The 19860-nt window shown below is 37.7% G+C and overlaps 2 protein-coding genes and 1 long non-coding RNA gene across 3 annotated transcripts in view; all 3 read left to right on the forward strand.

The window, feature by feature from the left end:
• The window catches only part of LOC311069999 (uncharacterized protein), a gene marked incomplete at its 5' end in the record, with an annotated part of 31804 nt that extends 27925 nt beyond the window's left edge, over positions 1–3879 (forward strand). The window contains 6 exons of the mRNA XM_084093631.1: positions 1885–1971; positions 2102–2202; positions 2281–2344; positions 3197–3330; positions 3418–3529; positions 3749–3879. Coding sequence (XP_083949757.1) covers positions 1885–1971; positions 2102–2202; positions 2281–2344; positions 3197–3330; positions 3418–3529; positions 3749–3790 — 540 coding nt within the window. The 3' untranslated portion in view covers positions 3791–3879. The remainder of the gene's footprint in view (positions 1–1884; positions 1972–2101; positions 2203–2280; positions 2345–3196; positions 3331–3417; positions 3530–3748) is intronic.
• Positions 3880–4702: 823 nt separating this feature from the next.
• Positions 4703–6155, forward strand: LOC311070180. Its single transcript, XR_014603630.1, has 3 exons — positions 4703–5067; positions 5375–5530; positions 5998–6155. It is a non-coding gene; the product is annotated as an uncharacterized lncRNA (long non-coding RNA).
• A 1749-nt stretch (positions 6156–7904) lies between these two features.
• On the forward strand, positions 7905–13988 carry tbxtb (T-box transcription factor Tb). The gene is made up of 8 exons (XM_084093929.1): positions 7905–8116; positions 8490–8754; positions 8919–9053; positions 9162–9223; positions 9663–9724; positions 9896–10072; positions 12163–12292; positions 13598–13988. Exons 1-8 carry the CDS (start codon positions 7911–7913, stop codon positions 13866–13868), a joined length of 1308 nt encoding a protein of 435 aa, XP_083950055.1. The 5' UTR covers positions 7905–7910; the 3' UTR covers positions 13869–13988.
• Positions 13989–19860: the final 5872 nt, after the last annotated feature.

Genomic DNA, 19860 nt, shown 5'->3' on the forward strand with positions numbered 1-19860 from the left:
CTCTCCACATACTTCTCTGCCACTTCACGTGCACCGCGCTCTGCAGTCCGGTCAGATACCATATGTCCAGAAAAAATGAGACGCTAAGCAATCACAGGGCGCACAAAGAAACACATTTTGATCTATTTATTGTTTATGTTTTAGATTAAATAATGCAATGTGTAATGTAGGGTCCCTTTTATACGCGCGGGCGCTCACACTTGCTTCAGACACTGGGTTCCACGGACGCTTCCCCATAGTCTGCATGTGCTAAACAATGCACCACGGCTACAGAAAAAACAATCCCATATTGGGACTTGAGATATATCTAAAGACCAGAAATAGAGGCTTCATGCAGTCTGGACTCTGGTTATAACTGTCTTGCAGTCAACTACTTTAACACCATTTTTTACATAGCAGGCAACCAAAAAACGTCTAAGTTTAGAGTCTTTGGCTAAGGAAGCACCAAGAACATCCTAGAAACCGGATAAACAACACTGAAAAAAAATCTAGTTGGATATTGTTGGTCCATATGACAATTATTATTTTTTTATTTTTTTAAGATATATTTAAAATATATTTAATATACAAAAATGGCCAAAAATACATTGCTATATTTTTTTAATTATAATTTAATATTAGGTATTTTTAGATATTTTTCAATATATATATATATATATATATATATATATATATATATATATATAGGGGAAAACAAATCAATATCTGCCCTATTTTCAACATATATTTAGAATTTATTTGAAATATATATTTCCCTGGTAAAAAAAAACAAAACAAAAAAACAATATGGGGGATATCTAATTTTGGATTAATTCTTCTTATAGGTATGTAAGTGTAGGCATGTAAAATCAACTATTACTTCTCATGTAAAGAGTTGAATGTGATCTAATGTCACTCTCACTTTGGTTTACAGGGATTTTACACAATGTTACACCTGTTCTCCACTTACATTACAATGTGCTTGCATATGCATGACTAACAGTCAAGGCTTTACCACTGCAGTTGTTGCTGTTGTGTAGAAGCTGTAGACGTGAGGTCCACCTAACATCATTCATTTTGTGACGTGTGCGAATAAGCACCTAAATCAACAGTTCAGCTGTCCCAGATGGCTCCCTCGCTCAAATCCTGTCACCTCAGGGTGCGAGACAACACACTGTGTGGCTTGAAAGATTGTGAGGTGCACACAGTGGCACAGCAACTGAGAGAGATGACACTTGTGCTGTCACCTCTGACATCCCACTGACATCATATAACCCATGGAAGTGATGAATAATCACCAATGAAGGAATACACACAACAACAAAAAACAGTTCCTATTTATGTTGAATGAACATTAAGAAACTGAGACACACTAATCAAGAAGAACTGCGGCAACATCTCCAAGATGCTTGAAGAAACTTACTAGCAAAGCTTCCTGAAAAACTATGTGCAAGTGTACCAAGGACAAATACTGTTTTAAATGCAAAGGGTGGTCACACCAAATATTGATTTGATTTAGTTAATAGAAGTTAATTGATAATTAAAATCTATTTATGACATTATTATTGAAAGCATCCTGACTTTACACTATTTTTATACAAGTGTCTAAAACTTTTCACAATACTGCAGCTTTGCAGGTAGGTTTCTTCAAGCGTCTTGGAGACGTTGCCACAGTTCTTCTGGATTTAGTCTGTCTCAATTTGTAATCACAGACAAACTTGATGACGGTGAGACTGATATTTCCTATTGACACAGTACAGTAAAAGATATAAATAACTGGCTTAAAACTATTTTTCTGGGGTGAAACTACTAACATGCCTAAGACTTTTGCACAGTACTGTATATATATATATATATATATAGCTACTGTATATACTGTATATGCAGTGCATTTTGTCTCCACAGGTCTTCACTCGGGAGTTCAAAGTGCCAAAGTTTTTCACTCTGCAGTCCACCTTCCTGGAAAAAGTCAGCTCCAACTTGCTTTTTGGGGTACCTACATTCACATTTATTTATTTAGTAGACACCCCTCTCCAGTGGAAATCAATACAATTATAGGGCTATCAGTTAGGTGCACATGTTTGGATTATGTATCTATGTTTCCCTGTTTTCATCATAACAGAGAACCCATGAGCCACTGATCAAGTCAAAGACTACTGACATTACCCACAAAATGAGATTAATGCACAACCTCTCGCTTTCTCACATGGCTGACACCCAGAGGTGAGAAATGTACACGTTCATCATCTAATTTAAATGACTAGACATTTGATATTAATATAACTTTTTTTATGTGAGCAGAATCATGGCAAAAAATGGAAAATGGAGATTACAATGCACAGATGGTTTCAGCATCAAAGAATTGGTTAGTCACACAACACAAGCTTTCTCAGCACCTGAGTGAACTTTTTATAATAGGAGTAGTTTAAACAAGCTTTTGTTTTGATCCAATGATAGTTTTGATGATTTATCTTAACAAATGCACTGTTAAAAAAATCTGTAGAAATTACAGTATTATTGGCAGCTACTTGCCAGTAACTTACTGTAGATTTAAATTGATGTTATTTACTGGCAACAGTTTGTTCAAAGTTAAATGAACATTAAACATTAACAAGTCTTTATCTTTACAGAATAAAACTAAAATAACAGCCTCATGCAAAGCATTCTGGGAACCAAAATCTGAAGGAAAAAAACAGAAAAAGGTTGATGAAGATTTCTGGTTCCCAGAATGCTTTGCATTAGGTTGTTATTTTATAGTTTTATTCTGTAAAGACAAAGACTTGTTAATGTTTAATGTTCATTTAACTTTGAGCAAACTGTTGCCAGTAAATAACATCGATTTAAATCTACAGTAAGTTACTGGCAAACAGCTGCAAAACTACAGCAAATTTTTTACAGTGTGTAATACATGATAAATAAAAGAATAGAAAAAGAGCATAAAAGTATCATGAAAGTAAAAGTAGTCCATAAGATTAATGTCTTCTGAAATTCAACAGTACCTTTTTGAGGAGTTTAGACCCTTAATAGTCACTAATGATCTCGCCCTCTGCAACCCTCTATCAAATCCAATTCACACTTTTGTTCACTTCAAAAATTGTGCCTTTAGATGTGTAAATGATGACTATATATGTTAATTTTGGGGCATCTATTCCTTTACCTAATGTGCTTTTATAGTTCACTTATTGCTCAACATCAAAACTTTTTTTATTTTGAGGAGATGAAGCATGGATGTTCTCACAACGTCCAAATTCGAAAGACCAGATGCCCTGCAGAGCCTGACCCTACAATACATCAGATTGATCAGAACCCAGAATCCTTAAGTGAACGTTCAAATGCTCATTCCTCACCAAGGTCAGGAACTATATGAATGAAGAGTGTTTAGGAATGTGTCAGTCATTTTCACTTTCAAACTTTGTAATATTTCATTCATGCACGTAGTTTCCAGCCAGCTGGGAAAAGCACAGAGGAATCCCCATCAAGTTGTGCTGGAGATCCTCATACAGATGTGCCTCTATGCTTATCTGACATATATACTGGTCATGCTGTTGAGGTACTGTATGTATTTTAATCATTTAATATAATGCACTTATTATGTAGCCTACATGTTTTTACATTGTATTCATAAAAAAAAATAAAAAATAAACTGTAATTACAATAATTATTTGTATCTATAACTACACTGTTGATCTATAACTTCCACAATTAAACCTGACCATGCCACCAAACCTGTCCCTAACTTTAAGTAAACTGCAATTTTACTTTGTTTCAGGTGGGAAACTGTGACGTGAAAATGTGGACAAATTATACATAGACCACTGTGATGATCTGTAACTTTAATGCTGTTAAGAGAACGGGGAAAATATGTCCTGCAAATTATGTAATTGTAATTTTCATTGCATTATTTCATTTACTATGAATTTACTTAATAAATAACAAAATGATAATCTAGATGCCTACGCTTTACGCACTTTCTGTTATGTTTTAGACTACTGTTTAAATCATGTCTGGATGAATGCTAAAATTTCAAGCATATCTTCATTTGTACACATATTTTGGTATTCAGATGCTTTTTAAATAAAAATAATTCCAGAACGGTTTTGTTGTTCCAATGAAATCTCAAACATTTTTACCGGAAGTTTTGTCGCCTAGATGACGCTTTCACGCTATTTTATGAACACCCATTGTCCTGGAACGTGTCGAGTCGGATGGCGTTTCCTCTGCTTTTGACACCTCTGGAGAAAGATTCCCACGGGCTTTAAACTCATAAACATCTACTATAACGTTTCATCAGCACGGCCATGGACTTACACAGCCATTGGGTGTATAATTATTTTATTAATCTTTTACAAATCAAATTGTCTGAACTTTTTAAAAAATGATCTAGACTAGGCTACTCGATCAAATATGTTTTTTTTTTTTTTTTTTTTTTTTTTACCATTTCCCCCAGTGGCATTCAGCAGATAACATAGCCTATATCATCTTACAGGCATACATTCAATGTTTGAATTAAAAACGAACAATTTGTTCCCACAGTTTTAAGTAGGCCTATGAAGCTTATATGGCTTTTAAAAAACATTTTCCAACAATGTAACCCTATCATTTGACCTGCATTGATTTTTTTTAATCAAGTTTTTGTGAGAAAATCGTCAATAGACCCGTTTTTAAATGTGCAGTTGTGACTATAGGCTATGTGTAAATATTTACGCATTTCTTTACACCAGGGGCCTGTACCATGAAGGTAGCTGAACAAACTCGGGGTTACAGGATTAGTTTTGAGTTGACAAAACCAAACCGATGCAATCAGGCTTTATTGGTACCATGATGCAGCTCATCAACTTTCTTTGTCAACTCAGGCTTTGATCCTCAAGCTATGATTACTCCACGCGCGCGTGCACATAAAACAGTGACGTCGACACTGAACAACCAATCGCGGGTAGAGCGAGAGCGATATATTTTTCTGCAGAGGAGCAAGAGATAATCATTCATAATTGCGATGAATTTAAATATGTATTTCAAGCTCGAAACAATACGTTCTCTGCTGCCAAAGCAAGAGAAGACTGTTGGAGAAAGATTGCTGATTGTTAATGTGTAAGTTAAACAAATACGTTCTATATTTATGTAAAATTATGTATGTATATATGTATGCCTATATGTGTAATATAGCCTATAGCTTATTTTTATAATATATAAAAAATGTGCATGTATGTACTAAGAAAGATTAATATTCATTGATTTTTAGATTTTTAGATGCAACCCCAACTCCAAATGTTCTTGGCAGCAGATAAAGACAAAATATAAAAATATAATTCAAAGGTTATTTCAAGGAGTTAATTCAAAGAGTATTTACCACAACCTTTTATTACTTTTGTGAACATTTTATCACACTTGTTTGCAGCAAACAGAAAAAAAGAGTTAAATTCAGAAAACCAGAATACACTGTGGCGGAGGAGTTGGCTCTGAGTAGGCAATAAGGGACAGCCGATTATGGATGGGATTACAGGTGCTGTACAATCTGACCCTGGTGCTGGCTCCTCTAAGCAAGTAACACTGGGTACGTGTGCAATACATTACTACTTTTTTTAAGTTTTAAATATGGCTGACTGTATGTTCTGCAGGGAAATACAGTGTCCCTGTTGAAGCTAGCACACATTCACACACACACACACACACACACACACACTATTAGGGTGAAGCAAATGATGAAGACACTCTGTCTGTGTGTTCTCAGACAGTTGCTGATGTGAATGCACTGGGCTTTTTATTATGGCAAACATTTGAATGTGTGGCATAAAAAAGAGACTGGCCCTTACACATCTCTTTTGTAGGATTTTTCACAACCTGACCCAGAAACTGAGGCCTCTACCTCAATGGGCTTCAGAAGAAATGTGTAAGGATTTAAAACCCTTGACATAAATTACAGTCAGTCCTGTGTTTGTAGGAAGTCAAGGAACTTTTTGTGATTTGATGAGCCTCCAGAAAACTTGTAATGATCATGTTTGTGGTGGAATTATGTTTCAGGTGGAAACAGACTCAGTCAGGGCCCTGTACAAAAGGAGTCTTGAACTAGACTGCACACTAAAGGAGACTTGAACTAGACTGCACACTAAAGGAGACTTGAACTAGACTGCACACTAAAGGAGCTGACTGTGAGCTGAGGAGGCTCCAAACAAAATCAAACTGCTGGATAAAACTGATCTCAGTGTATATATATATATATATATATATATATATATATATATATATATATTAGTATAACTTATTTAACCAAGTAACACTTTAGTATGAATATTTATTAATGCAACTTTCTCTTGCTCTCTTTCTCCCTCCCATCCCACAAAACCAATAAAACAGTTTGAGACATATCTGCAGTTTCAGTGTGCTTTTATTAAGTGTAATATTGTATGGTGATTGCATCTACATCTGCACCAGCTGGGTGGTCAAGTGTGATCGGGTCAGTTTCATCGGGGAGAAGCTGGTTTTGTGTTGTTTCTCGCTCCTTTCTACTGGTGGCTATATTGTGCAGAATGGCACATACAGCCACTATCTGTGATGCCCGCTCTGGTGACACTGAAGCGCCGAACACAGTTGAAATGTGCCTTTAGGATGCCAAAGGTCATCTCTATCTTCACTCTGGTTTTACTGAGAGCCAGGCCATTTGGCATCCAAACTTGATCATATGTTCATGACCACCACAAGTCGTCTGCAGATGAAATGTTTAGTAGATCATTGTTATATCTGTTAAAGTTACTATTAATTTAAAGATTCATCTCACAGAAAATAATCATCTCACATATTCACATCATCTCTACCTGAACATTAAGGCTGTGATAGGACTTCCTATTAACATAATCTGCCTCGTGTTCCCCTAGAGCAGTGGAGACTGGAGCAATAGACTGCATACATGTTGCAATGACTTGGGAATCCTATCATAAGATTATCAGAAGAATAATAAAAAAAGATTCAAAATAATTCTTAACATGTATTATATTGTATAGTACATTTGTGAAATTTGTGTGATGTGATGTCACCCTATCAATATATCTTACCGGCAATTTTATAAAAGCCCTCTTTTATGGACATGGTCGATAAATATCCGGGGAACATTATTAGTTAAACTTTTCATGTACTCCTGCAGAGCGAGGACCACCTTGCGAATGGTTCGACAAACATATGTTTTCCCCTAGCTTCTGTGCGTCACCCACCGTGCAAGAATGTACCACTTGCAAAAAAAAAAAAAAAAATGCAACGCAATATTTGCGGTACAGTAAGTGCATGAATTCGACGTGTTAAATTCTTTATGTGCGGCTCAAGAAGTTCGCAAAGATAAGACATTCCTTCCGCGGAAAATCTGTATCTTTCATAACTAAGGGGATTTTGTCTGGCTAAAAACTCTTTCTCTACGAAGTGCTCGTAAAACAATTTGCGCTGAGATGTCCACCGGATTTGGAAGAAAAGGTGAAGTCATTGTAACAGACACTTGGAATAAGTTACGTCACCTATGTTTCTTTGCTCTCAGCTGATTGGTCAAACTTCGGTCTGAGATCTTGAATCCAGAACATAACCTGCCCCGGAGCAGGTTAGCTGTGCAGCGTAAGATACCATGGCAACGAACACCGATTAAAGCCGAGCTACTTTCATAGTACCTAAAACCCAGGGTTGGCGGAAACTAAGCTGAAACATAGCTGGCTAGCCACCTAATCCGGCTTCATGGTACAGGCCCCAGATCTCTGAACCAATGACTGGTCAGAACGCACACATCAAAGCGGAGACCAGCCAATCAGAGCTTTCCTGAGCAAAGCATGGAGAGCGTTTTACCTGGGTAGTATTTAATTGGATGCATCTCTTCTAGTCTTGGGCGTATTTTGACTGAAGAGCTCGCGCAGTTTTGGAAATTTATTTATTTATCGTGTTGGAGCCGATTGGATAGAAGAATGGCATCTGGGGCTAGTGACTGTCCGGAAAAGAACATCCAGTATCGGGTGGATCATTTATTAACTGCAGTAGAAAATGAACTTCAAGCTGGCAGCGAGAAAGGAGATCCAACAGAAAGGGACCTTAAAGTCAGTTTGGATGAAAATGAACTTTGGCAGAAGTTCAAAGAACTGACGAATGAAATGATAGTGACCAAGAATGGCAGGTATTTTTTTTTTAGCCAGAAGAAACATTATTCATATTAGCCTATCATCGTATTTTAATAAGCAATAGAATTACACAAAAAAAGTCAAAATGTGCAATTGTTACCTAAACCATTATTGAACTGTTGATTAGTTGATTGCCATATTAAATAATATTTATAAAAGTAGTTCATTCAGGTTTTGCCACATACAATTTTAGGTTTCTATTTTATTTTGTCAGTGTATAAACGTTCCAAATAACGTTTTTTCCCTCCTCATTCTTCTTTTACGCTATTATTAATTTTAGCGGAATTAAATTGTTTAATTTATTTGAAAGAGAAATCAAATACGATGATGCCTCTAAGTCGAAATTTCTCTGTTCATTGTTGTGATCAGGCGCATGTTCCCAGTGCTAAAGGTGAATGTGTCCGGTCTGGATCCAAACGCCATGTACTCCTTCTTACTGGATTTTGTGGCAGCAGACAATCACAGGTGGAAGTATGTGAACGGTGAATGGGTACCGGGTGGCAAACCCGAGCCACAAGCCCCGAGCTGCGTCTACATCCACCCAGACTCGCCAAACTTCGGTGCGCACTGGATGAAAACCTCAGTCTCCTTCAGTAAAGTCAAACTCACCAACAAATTAAACGGAGGTGGCCAGGTTTGTGGACGTTGTCATGCGAAAACAGTTCATAAGTTGTATATAAGCTTGTCTGAAATCGAATTACGTTCAAAGGTTCAGTATATTGCGTAGGCTACTATTGGAAAATACAAAAAAGAAGTTTGTATTAAGAAGTTGAAAATATGTCCCATTTTTTTTCATAGATTATGCTGAATTCGCTACACAAATATGAGCCACGTATCCACATAGTGCGCGTTGGTGGTCCACAGAGAATGATCACCACTCATTCTTTCTCTGAGACACAATTCATAGCAGTTACTGCCTACCAGAATGAAGAGGTAACGCGTTTTATTTTTCTACAGTGTGATTTTATAAAGCATGTCAACAAATGAACAATGATATTGTGCATAATGACACTGGATGACATCTGCAATTTGCTGTTTTAGGTTACTGCTCTCAAAATTAAATACAATCCATTCGCCAAAGCTTTCCTGGATGCCAAGGAAAGGTATATATATATATATATACTTTAATACATTAATACATTTGTATTGTAAATACATGAGTTGCACTTTTTACTCCAGTTGATTTATTTTTCTTTTCTTTTTTTTTAATGTTTGAAAGTATTGTTTTTTTTGTAGACACATACCTGTTGTGGTAAACTGTATACAATAACAATATATAAAACACATATTTGGCCTAAAATAATTGTAACACATTTATGTAAAGGTTTTGGAACAACTGTGTTTTAAACCAACTTACAAATCCAACTAAAGAGAAAACAAGCATTTGTATAATTGGTCTTTTAACTCATAAAATTTTCCATGTAACAATTAGCCCAAATCCCCCTCCATGTGAATATTTTTGAGGACTTGTATTGTAAACTAAGAAACTAGTTTTTGTTAGAACTAAGATGATATATATAAATGTATCTTGTCCCCCCCCAGAAGTGATCATAAGGACATACTAGAGGATGTCAGTGAAAGTCAACAGTCTGGCTATTCTCAATGTAAGAGTATCTCAATAATCATAAATGTCATTCATTTGGATTGAAGTTATTTCACGATTGTTTATTAAATGTGGACTGATCCAGTCCAGTTTATGTTGTGCAGCAGTTATAATAATTTCAGTTAAGTGCAAAATGAATTTCATATTGACTCTGATTTTCTTGTTGGTCTAGTCAGTAGCTGGTTTCTGCCAGCCACAGGGTCTCTCTGTCCTTCTGCAAACCCTCACGCACAGTTTGGCAGCCCGCTGTCTCTATCCTCACCCCATGGCTGTGAACGTTACTCGACTCTGAGAAGTCACCGGTCTACGCCATACCCCAGCCCATATGCCCACCCGACTGCCTCTCCCAGTAAGTTATGCCCATCCATACTGTCCAGCTTCTACAAAACATACTTCCTGAAAACACAAACATACTTTCTGAAATAGACAACGGGCTAAATTGTGTCTCATATCTCATGCTTCAGCATATTCAAATATAGTTGAATTGAATCATCAAAGGTCAGCAGCAAAGACATTGTTTCATAAAGTGAGAATAAATGCATAAAGTATATTTGTGTAGTTTAGCATTTAATTATTGTAGGTTTGCATAGTATTATGAGTTTGCATCTCAATGCTTTTATTCACTACAATAACCATCATGTTCATACAACGCACACAACACCTCTGCACCTTACTCACAAATCTCTCTCAACATGGGTACAAGAGAGGTGTCAGTAAATACATGGGAAAACAAAGTAACTTGCATTACTTATTTGAAAAAGTTAATCAGATATTTTGTAAATGTAAAAGTATTGCATTACTTTACAGTTGCTTGAAAAAAAAAAAGTAACTTGCGTTCCGTGTAATGCGTTACCCCCAACATTGAATATACGACATTGCTATCTGTAATGACAGGGGTACCCAGATAAAATATGTAATCTTTTGGAATGGTTGGAAATTATGCAAATGTGTAAATAAAGCGAACCTAGCACACATTGCGTTCCCAAAATGCATGTTGAACTCACTGTTCATATAGAGATGAAGTTTGTGAGAAGCAGCATATTGTGAACTCTAAGATGCTGAAAACACTGTAAACATGGTAACACTCTTCACTCTGAAACACGCAGCGCTACAGTCTATATATCGTACTTATTTAATTAAATCGCAGCCTTTAATTTGATAATTGAACTAAGCTATATTGAGATTTCACTTTTACACAATTTACAAATTTTAGACAATTTGCACCTGTCCCTATTTACTTTACTGAATGGAAACAAGATGTTGGAAATTCTGCTGAAGGTTTGGCCTTTTAAAGGGTTTGTCCACCCAAAAATGATCCCATAATTTACTCACCCTCAAGCCATCCCAGGTACATATGTCTTTCTTTTTTCAGCCAAACACAATCGGAGTTATATTAAAAAAATATCCTGGCTCTTCCAAGCTATATAATGGGAGTGAATAGTAACTGAGATTTTGAAGCCTAAAAAAGCTCATCCATCCACCATAAAAGTGCTCCACACAGCTCCAGGGGGTTAATAAAGGCCTTCTGAAGCAAAGCGATGCGTTTTTGTAAAAAAAATATCCATAATTATAACTTAATAACTTTTTAATCACTAGCTTCCAGTAACGTCTGTTCGCACGTTCATGAGAGAATTGAGTGAGCGTAGACGCCGCTCGCGATTTAAACAAACAGGGCTGGGCAACAAACTCAAGCTCCTCCCACATTTCTCTTTAAAAAATCTCATTTTAGACTTCTAATTCGTGACTGGTGTTTTGTTTTGCTCTATCCTCTGCACTTCCGAGTTCATCAATACGTCATGCGTCGGGTCAGAGGTCACTCTTCGGCTAGAACTCGACTCGGCCGTTACTAGAAGATTATAGCTGATAACGTTATAATTATGAATATTTCTCTTACAAAAATGCATCATGTCGCTTCAGAAGGCCTTTATTAACCCTCTGGAGCCACATAGATTACTTTTATGATGGATGGACGTGCTTTTTTTGGGCTTCAAAATCTCAGTTACTATTCACTCCTATTAAAAAGCTTGGAAGAGCCAGGATATTTTTTAATATAACTCCGATGGTGTTTGGCTGAAAGAAGAAAGTCATATACACCTAGGATGGCTTGAGGGTGAGTGAATTATGAGGTAATTTTAATTTTGGGGTGAACTATCCCTTTAATCTTGTTTAATGAGGGTTATAATGAGAATTTCCTTCTTAGTCTGAACTGTTTCCTTTAATGAGCCACTCAAACAAGTTCTACTGACCGTAGAGTGTCTGACATTCCTGCAGCTTTTGTGTTTGAGTTCACCCTCATAAACAGGGGAACTTTGGTGGTGGAATGCTTGAACGCTCAGTCACATCACCTCCAGGTGTAGGAGAGAGATTTCTAAAGCTATTGACCAAGCAGGTTTGAAACTGATCATGTGACTAAATCCTCTGTGTTGTTTATTATTGCAGCTGGTTACTCTGAAAGCTCAACCTGTCTCTCCATGTTGCCGTCTCATGATAACTGGTCCAGTTTGCAGATGTCCTCCCACTCCGGTGTGCTCCCAATGGGCCACGGCTCTCCCCCAAACTCAAACTCTAGGTGAGAATGAATCACACACTTTCACTACTACTTAAATGCAACCAAGTGTTTTTTATTTATGAAGTAATAAACAACACACTACATCATTTTCCTTGTTTCTTCCTTCAGCTCTTAAACATCCACATAGGAAAGTAAAATTACAAACACGATCTCTTTAAAGGGATAGTTCACCCAAAAATGAAAATTAGCCCATGATTTACTCACCCTCAAGTTATCCTAGGTGTATATGACATTCTTCTTTCAGACGAATACAATCGGAGTTATATTAAAAAATGTCCTGACTCTTCCAAGCTTTATAATGGCAGTGAATGGCTGTTTCTGTTTTGAAGTCCATAAAAGTGCATCTATCCATCATAAAAGTGCTCCACACTGCTCCGGGGGGATAATAAAGGCTTTCTGAAGTGAAGCAATGTGTTTGTGTAAGAAAAATATTAATTAAAAAAGTAAAATTCTAGCTTCCAGCCAAACGGCCATACGCAGTCTACTTGCGCCTAATCCGCAACTTACGAAACTTGTGATGTCAGAAGTAGCGTAGCGCGTCATGGCGTAGCGTAAATATCAGCAGTACGTCGCATTACTCGCATAAGTTGCGCTTAGACTTAAGTCGAATCCGTATGTTAGTTTGGCCGGAAGCTAGTTATTTTATTTTATAAAGTTTTAAATATGGATATTTTTCTTACACAAACGCATTGCTTCGCTTCAGAAAGCCTTTATTATCCCCCTGGAGCCGTGTTATGTGTTCTCCGGAGCCGTGTGGAGCACTTTTATGATGGATAGAGGCACTTTTATGGACTTCAAAACAGAAACAGCAATTCACTGCCATTATAAAGCTTGGAAGAGCCAGAATGTTTTTTAATATAACTCCAATTGTATTCAGGTGAGTAAATTCAGTTACTCACTGAATTGTATTCAGTGATGTTGAATTTAAATGACATGTCAAATAAAGACATGTTATGTTACATTGTGATGTAGGCTAATGGTGTTTTCTGGAAGGGACTAAAGAACAAAGAATGTAAAGGCAGAATTCAAATGTTTTTAAGTTAGACATTATATAATAATAATTTAAAAAAAAACTAACAAAAAAGTCCATCTTTAAAGATAATCAGTCTGAAGGGTGCAGAAACACAGGGGTGGTTTATGTTTTAGTGTTGGTAAAATGTCCCACATTGTCCCACACAAACTTATAATCGTCCCACATTTGGTTTGTTTGATGGTGGTCACCGTACCTCTGAGTGTTTCCAGTTTGAAAGCTGCTAATCTGACCAATAATGTTTTCCTCTTGGTTGTTTTGTATCCTTTTTGCAGTCAGTACACCAGCTTGTGGTCTGTAGGGAACTCACCTTTGACCCCAGTGTCTCAGGCTGGAAGTATGGCCAGCAGTCTGGGCTCCCAGTTTCTCCGTGGCTCTGCCAGTCACTACAGCAGCCTGGCTCACCCAGTCACAGCGCCCTCTTCTGGCTCTCAGGTATATGACTCCACGGCTGTGACTGAAGTGCACGAGGCCTCACAATATGACAGTTCAGCCCATGTACGCCTTCCTACAGCCTGGACCCAAGTAACACCACCCTCTTTATAGGAAGTTGACCCTATGGAGTAAATTAAAGCTGTGTACAGCTGAACTATCATTGCTTTTATGCAATAGCTTTTAATGCAAATATATTAGATCAGTTGGTTTCTCTGTTTGTTTGTTTTTTTGCAGTGGAATTGACTCAAGTTAGCATTATTTGCATGCATTACATACAAAACTAATTTCGAGATTTGTATGCTTTACATTAAAAACTAAAGCCTTATGTAGACCTAACCGAAATCTATCTTTCTTTCTTCAAAACTCTAATTGTAAACATGTTTACAGTCCTGCTAATTCAGCCAGTTAAAGTCATGTGGGGGTTTTAAATATGCAAGTCATTATTTTAAAGCATATTGTACATAATGCTTATTTATTTTGTCTTCTTATGAAGGATACTATATGTGCACAATTGTGAAGAAAACTTTTGTAAAAAGAATTAATGTTTATATTTTTGGATTTGAATTCAGCATAGATAAAAATGTAAATGCTCTTCAGATTGGTTTATTAAACACATTTCTGTCAATTTATTTAACAACCTGATTTTTTTCTTGCTGCATGTTTAGTGAGTGAAAGACCTGGTTTCACAAACAGGGTTTAGATTAAGCCAGGATTAGGCCTTAGTTCAATTAGGATATTTAAGTAGCTTTATAGACATGCCTTGGGAAGAAAAAGAAAAAAAACACTAATGTTGTGCATCTCGAAACAAAAAAATGGCACTGACAGATTTTAAGATACGTCACTGCAAGTTGCTTTCAGTTACAACAATTTTAGTCTGGGACTATAGGCTTACGCCTTGTCTGTGAAACCGTGGGAATGTGGTTTATAGATAAACTTAGTCTAACAGAGTTTGAAGAAAATTGAGATATGAATATTGCTATTGGAACCATATAAAGAGTTTTTACAAGTTACAATTTATGTAAATTGATAAAAGAAAAATACTTTTTAAGACCACCTATTTTCCACTGTACATATGGCAATATTTTTTTTAAAATCTTTGTTACTGGAGCTATTTTATGTCAAATATAGAACAAATAGAAGAAAAAAAAATAATGCATGTAACAATGCATACAATAGATGGTTAAAGCTTTTATGTCCACATCAATATAGTCAATTGTGTCAATTAAACTATTAAAAATATTAAACTATTAAAATATTAAATCTATCTTCATAAATAATATTATTTAAAACATTTTACAGACATCTTGTCCCTTGTCATAAGGCTTACTTTCAGCATTAAACTAAGTCAACTAAGTGTTGAACTTTTAAATGGATCTAGATCCATCCTTCTTCTGAGATCGCTTGCACCTCATGGATACTCAGACGTCATCGCACCTTTTTTCCAGGACTTTTATATATGATTCTGCACCCAGCAGGTCAAAGCTGTGTTGTCCTCTCCCATGTGAAAATTCCACTCACTTAGGTGAGGAATTGCATCTATCTTCAGACACTTCAGCAGTTTAACAGTGGGGCCAGAGGGAAGCATGAGTGATTGCCAAAACTTTCCAGTGTCAACACAGGAAAAATACTGAGGTCTCTAAGAAATATTAGTCATTTTAATTCACACATCAATGAGAATGGAATAATTCAATTTTTATTCTCATTAAAATGCATACAATTTCTCCATAACTGTCTATCTGACAAAACAAATGATAGAATAACCAGAATTGTATTAAGAAAAAAAGTAACCTCTTTAATGTAATATAATATAAATTAAATTTATTTGTACAATTTGTGGCACATTTAAACCAACTACCATAAATGTGACAGATGCACTTAAGACTAATTGTATTAATAATACTAATTACTATTGTGTTGTTCAGTTAAATATAATGATTGTAATGACTTCTAAATCAATGCAATATGAATAACACAATATAAGCTCTGTTACAGTTAATGATGAACTGGTGTGCTTGTAACCATTTTTTATTAATTATCCACATTGACCACAAGATGGCAGGAAAGCAAAAATATTTAAAAAGCACAAAGCTGGGCTCAAATTTGCCAAAATGGTCTACAGAACAGAAAGATGTAAAAAAATAAATGTACAAACATTTCAAATAGTTATCATATTGCAAATATTAATAAAAAATGTTTAATCAAATTTTGTGTAAAAAAAATGATAATGCTCACCAATAAAACTAGTGAAGCTTTCATGGTCTTTTTGGTGAAGCTGATCTAATGACGATTATAAGACCATCACATTGCAAACCCTCTCATATGGTTTTGCAAAGTCCCCAAAAATAGAGCTGACTTTTGTTGTGAAACTAAACATGTACAAAACTGAGATTTTTATTGGAACTCCATCACTCGCTAGCAATATTCCTACTGATTTCGCCTGGCTGGTACTCACATCAAACCCTCAAGTACTGTTAAAAATCTAGGTGTTATTTTCGACTCCTTTCTCTCCTTTCAGGCTCATATTAACTCTATCACCAAATCTGCATTCTTTCAACTATGTTGCATTGCCCAGCTCTGTCCCTTCCTAAGTGTCTGTCATCCATGCATTGTGAAACTGTCATCCATGCATTTTTCTCATCATGTCTTGATTACTGTAATTCCCTTTTCATTGGTTTACCTGCCAGCTCCATTTCCAGATTATTATTCCAGACTGCATTACAATTCAGATTGTAGAATCTGACACTCTCACACTTGTTGGTCCCCCGTGTCAAAACAGAATTAGGCAAAAAAGCCTTTATGTTTGCAGCACCTTCTGCCTGGAACATTCTTCAGAAATTGTTGAAAATGACTACCTTTATTTCTTATAGACAGTTTGTTTCAACTCTGAAGAATGTGGAGCAGGTAAACATTGGTCAGTGTAACTGTTCATAAAGTTGTATTAAAGTCGGCATGAAATCAAATTTGACAAATCTTCTTTTTATATGTAATATTGTAGTGTTTATTATAAATGATTTATCTGTGCACTTCATTATTTTTTTTAAATTCATGTACCCTTATAACCTTTAATCAAAAACATTACCCTTCCCTCCCCCCTCGAAACGACCTCTCTTCTCTTTTGATCACGTGCCATGGCGAAAGGGTGCGGCCAGAGCCGATGAGGGTGCGGCTATCGGTGTCTGTCTCGTTTCTGCTCTCGAGGGTGAACTTGACTCATCTTGGTTCGCGGGAGGCTCATATAAATATGAGCTGATTCCTGCCTGAAAATTTAGCTGCTCGTCCTCGTCGCCAGGCTCCTCAATAAAAAATCCTTCATGGGAGGGTAACGGTGGGGAGTCCGGTGGAGAGAAATCCTCCACAACTGAATGTAAACTGGCATTCAAATCTGCCTCCATTTTGTTTGCAACGCCCAACCTCCAACGATCCAATCAATTCCCGAAGAACGAAATCAAGCCCCGCCCTACATTTTTTTCTAATTTCAGAAGCCGTTTCACTCGGATATACGTCACAACAAGGAAAAAATGACAATCTCAACTTCCGTTTCATGCCGACTTTAAGCATTTTTCAGCACAAGGTCTTGTGATATATATGTATGTGTATTTGATGTGTTTTTTTATATATATGTTGGAAATTGTTCTTTATGTTTTTTATGCTGCATCTTGGCCAGGTCTCTCTTGTAAAATATATTTTAATCTCAATGAGTTTCACCTGGTTAAATAAAGGATAAATAAAAAAATAAAAAAATAAAAAAATAAAGAATGGTCTCATTCATCATTCGTCTATTGCGATCTCAAAATTCCGCCCAGTTGACAATACCTAGAATATCAAAACTGACTGCTGGCAGTAGATCCTTTTTAAAGACTTTTGAATCATCATCATCATCATCATCATCATCATCATCTTCTTCTTCTTCAACCTAGTGTGACAGATGACCGGACCAAGACAAAAGATAATGGACTTAGCATCTATCAATGTTTCCCCTTGGAGGGGGATTGAGATGTTAGAGGGAGAGACTTTATTTTTTTTAGAACGGTCATACCCTGAAGGACTACGTGGAGGAGTTCCTCAACACCTGCCACAGTGCCTGCTGTGATGATATCTGCCTGATGAAGAGATTTCGGACTGGACGACGACATTCACTTCGCGCCACAGGGAGATCCGTGCTGAGGGACTACATCAGATTCGCGCTGTGAGTACATGGATCCGCGCTCACAGTGAAGTGGATGCCAATGATAACATCAACGTTCAGCCCCACCTTGCAGACGTCTCACAGCCAGATCCAGAGCACAGCCCACCACCACCCTCAAACAAGGAGATTTCGCTTGAGCCCCCCGCAGATGGAGAGCTTCAGCCGATGTGTGAGCCAGAGCCTGTTAAAGGACAGCGCCGATCATCGCCCCAGAGCCGGAGCCCCAGAGTGAGTCTGACCAGGGGTGTGAGCCAGCGACATCTGTAGACACACAGGACTGGCTGATAGACTGGGACACTGAGGTACTGCCTCACACCCTGAATCAATTGTCTGTTCTCCATCATCACTGCTTCAAGACAGCATTGAAACTGCATCGTTCATCTGTATGGACTATGAACTACCGCCATTGATCCCGTCCAGCTTCCCTCTCTCACCCTCAACTCAGAGCTCAGCCAGTCCTCCAGCCATGCCTGCAGCCCTTCGTCTTCTCCGATGACGCCTTGCTGTGACGTGAAGCCTCAGATCGTTCAATCACCAGCCTCACCTGAGCGAGAGGATCCTTTGGCTCTGCCACCGGCCTCTGATCCCTTCGCTCCACCTCGGCCCATCAACCTGTCGGCTCTGCCTCAGCTCCACCAGAGACCCTCGACCTTGTGGCTCTACAGGTTCCCTTGTCCCACCGGTTCCACCTTGGTCAGTTACCACTCTACCTATGCCACGGACTTACAGTCCTTCCGCTGCAATCCATCTCTCCACCCCTATGGCTTCGGCAGGTTCCCCCTTCCCTCCAGCTCCGCCTCATCCTACCGGCTCCGCATTAGTCCTCAGAGACTCTGGATACACCTCAGACGCTCGTTACCGCCACTCTGCCTTGGTCTCCAGTGCCAGCAGTGTTGCTCTGTACCATCGGCTCTTCGCCTGCACCCTGGGATCCATCGACTCCTTCGTTGGTCGTCATCGCCCGAATGTCATCGGCCACCGTAACATCATGTCTCCTCTCTCCTGCGACTCCGCCGTGGGCTGTCATCCATTCTGTGCTCTGAGTCTCAACCACCTGGTCGTGCCTTCCGGGAGGGGGGCGTGATGTCATGATTCTGTTTAGTTAGTTTCATTTTCATGGACTTTTAGTTGAATTCCAGTTACATGTGTTCTTTTGTTCAGTTTCCTGTCACGCTTTAGTTGTCATGGAGATTCATTTAATCTGCACAGGTGTTAATCATCATTACCCTCATTTGTTTTGTATTTAAGTTGCAGTCTTTTCAGTTCCCAGTTGTCTGGTCATGTCTATGTCAGAGGTAGTGTTTTGTTTGCATGCCTGTTTGGATTGCCTTTTTAAGTGGATTATTAAAGACTTTTGAAACTTTCATCTTGTTCTTCCTTCAACCTTGTGTGACATCACTGCTCCTCTCCTGCCTCCTTCCCAGCTGTTTCCAGAGTGGCCCCCACTGCCTCTGGAACTGGGAATCGCTCTGGTGGCAACTTTGCATACCTCTGTCCTTTCTTCCTATAACCTTCCTTACACAAGCACAGAACCTAGTGTGAGGCTGCCTCCACAATAGGTGCCTGCCCCATTTCTCCCCTTCGCAAGGGGTGTTTTGACCCTCTTAAATGTGATGTGGCATTGCTGTATTGCTCAGTTCAAGAAGCAGCACAGATCGCGAGCCTTTCTTCTACTTTAATACAAGTTATAGCACAAAAAACATGCATGAACATCAATGGGTATGTTGAAAAATACAGTACAACTAACCAAAATGTATCATGTCACATGTCATTTTTTTTATTTTTAACAATATGACACAACATTGCATTTACCTCCGGAAAGTTATTAATTTTTCACAGTTCGTTAATTAGCTATAAAAAAAAAAACTCTAGAGAGGAGCTTATTTACTGTTAATTATGTATGTTTGAATATATTTG

This window comes from Abramis brama (assembly GCF_963993115.1).
Source record: "Abramis brama genome assembly, chromosome: 19".
Classification (NCBI taxonomy): domain Eukaryota; kingdom Metazoa; phylum Chordata; class Actinopteri; order Cypriniformes; family Leuciscidae; genus Abramis; species Abramis brama.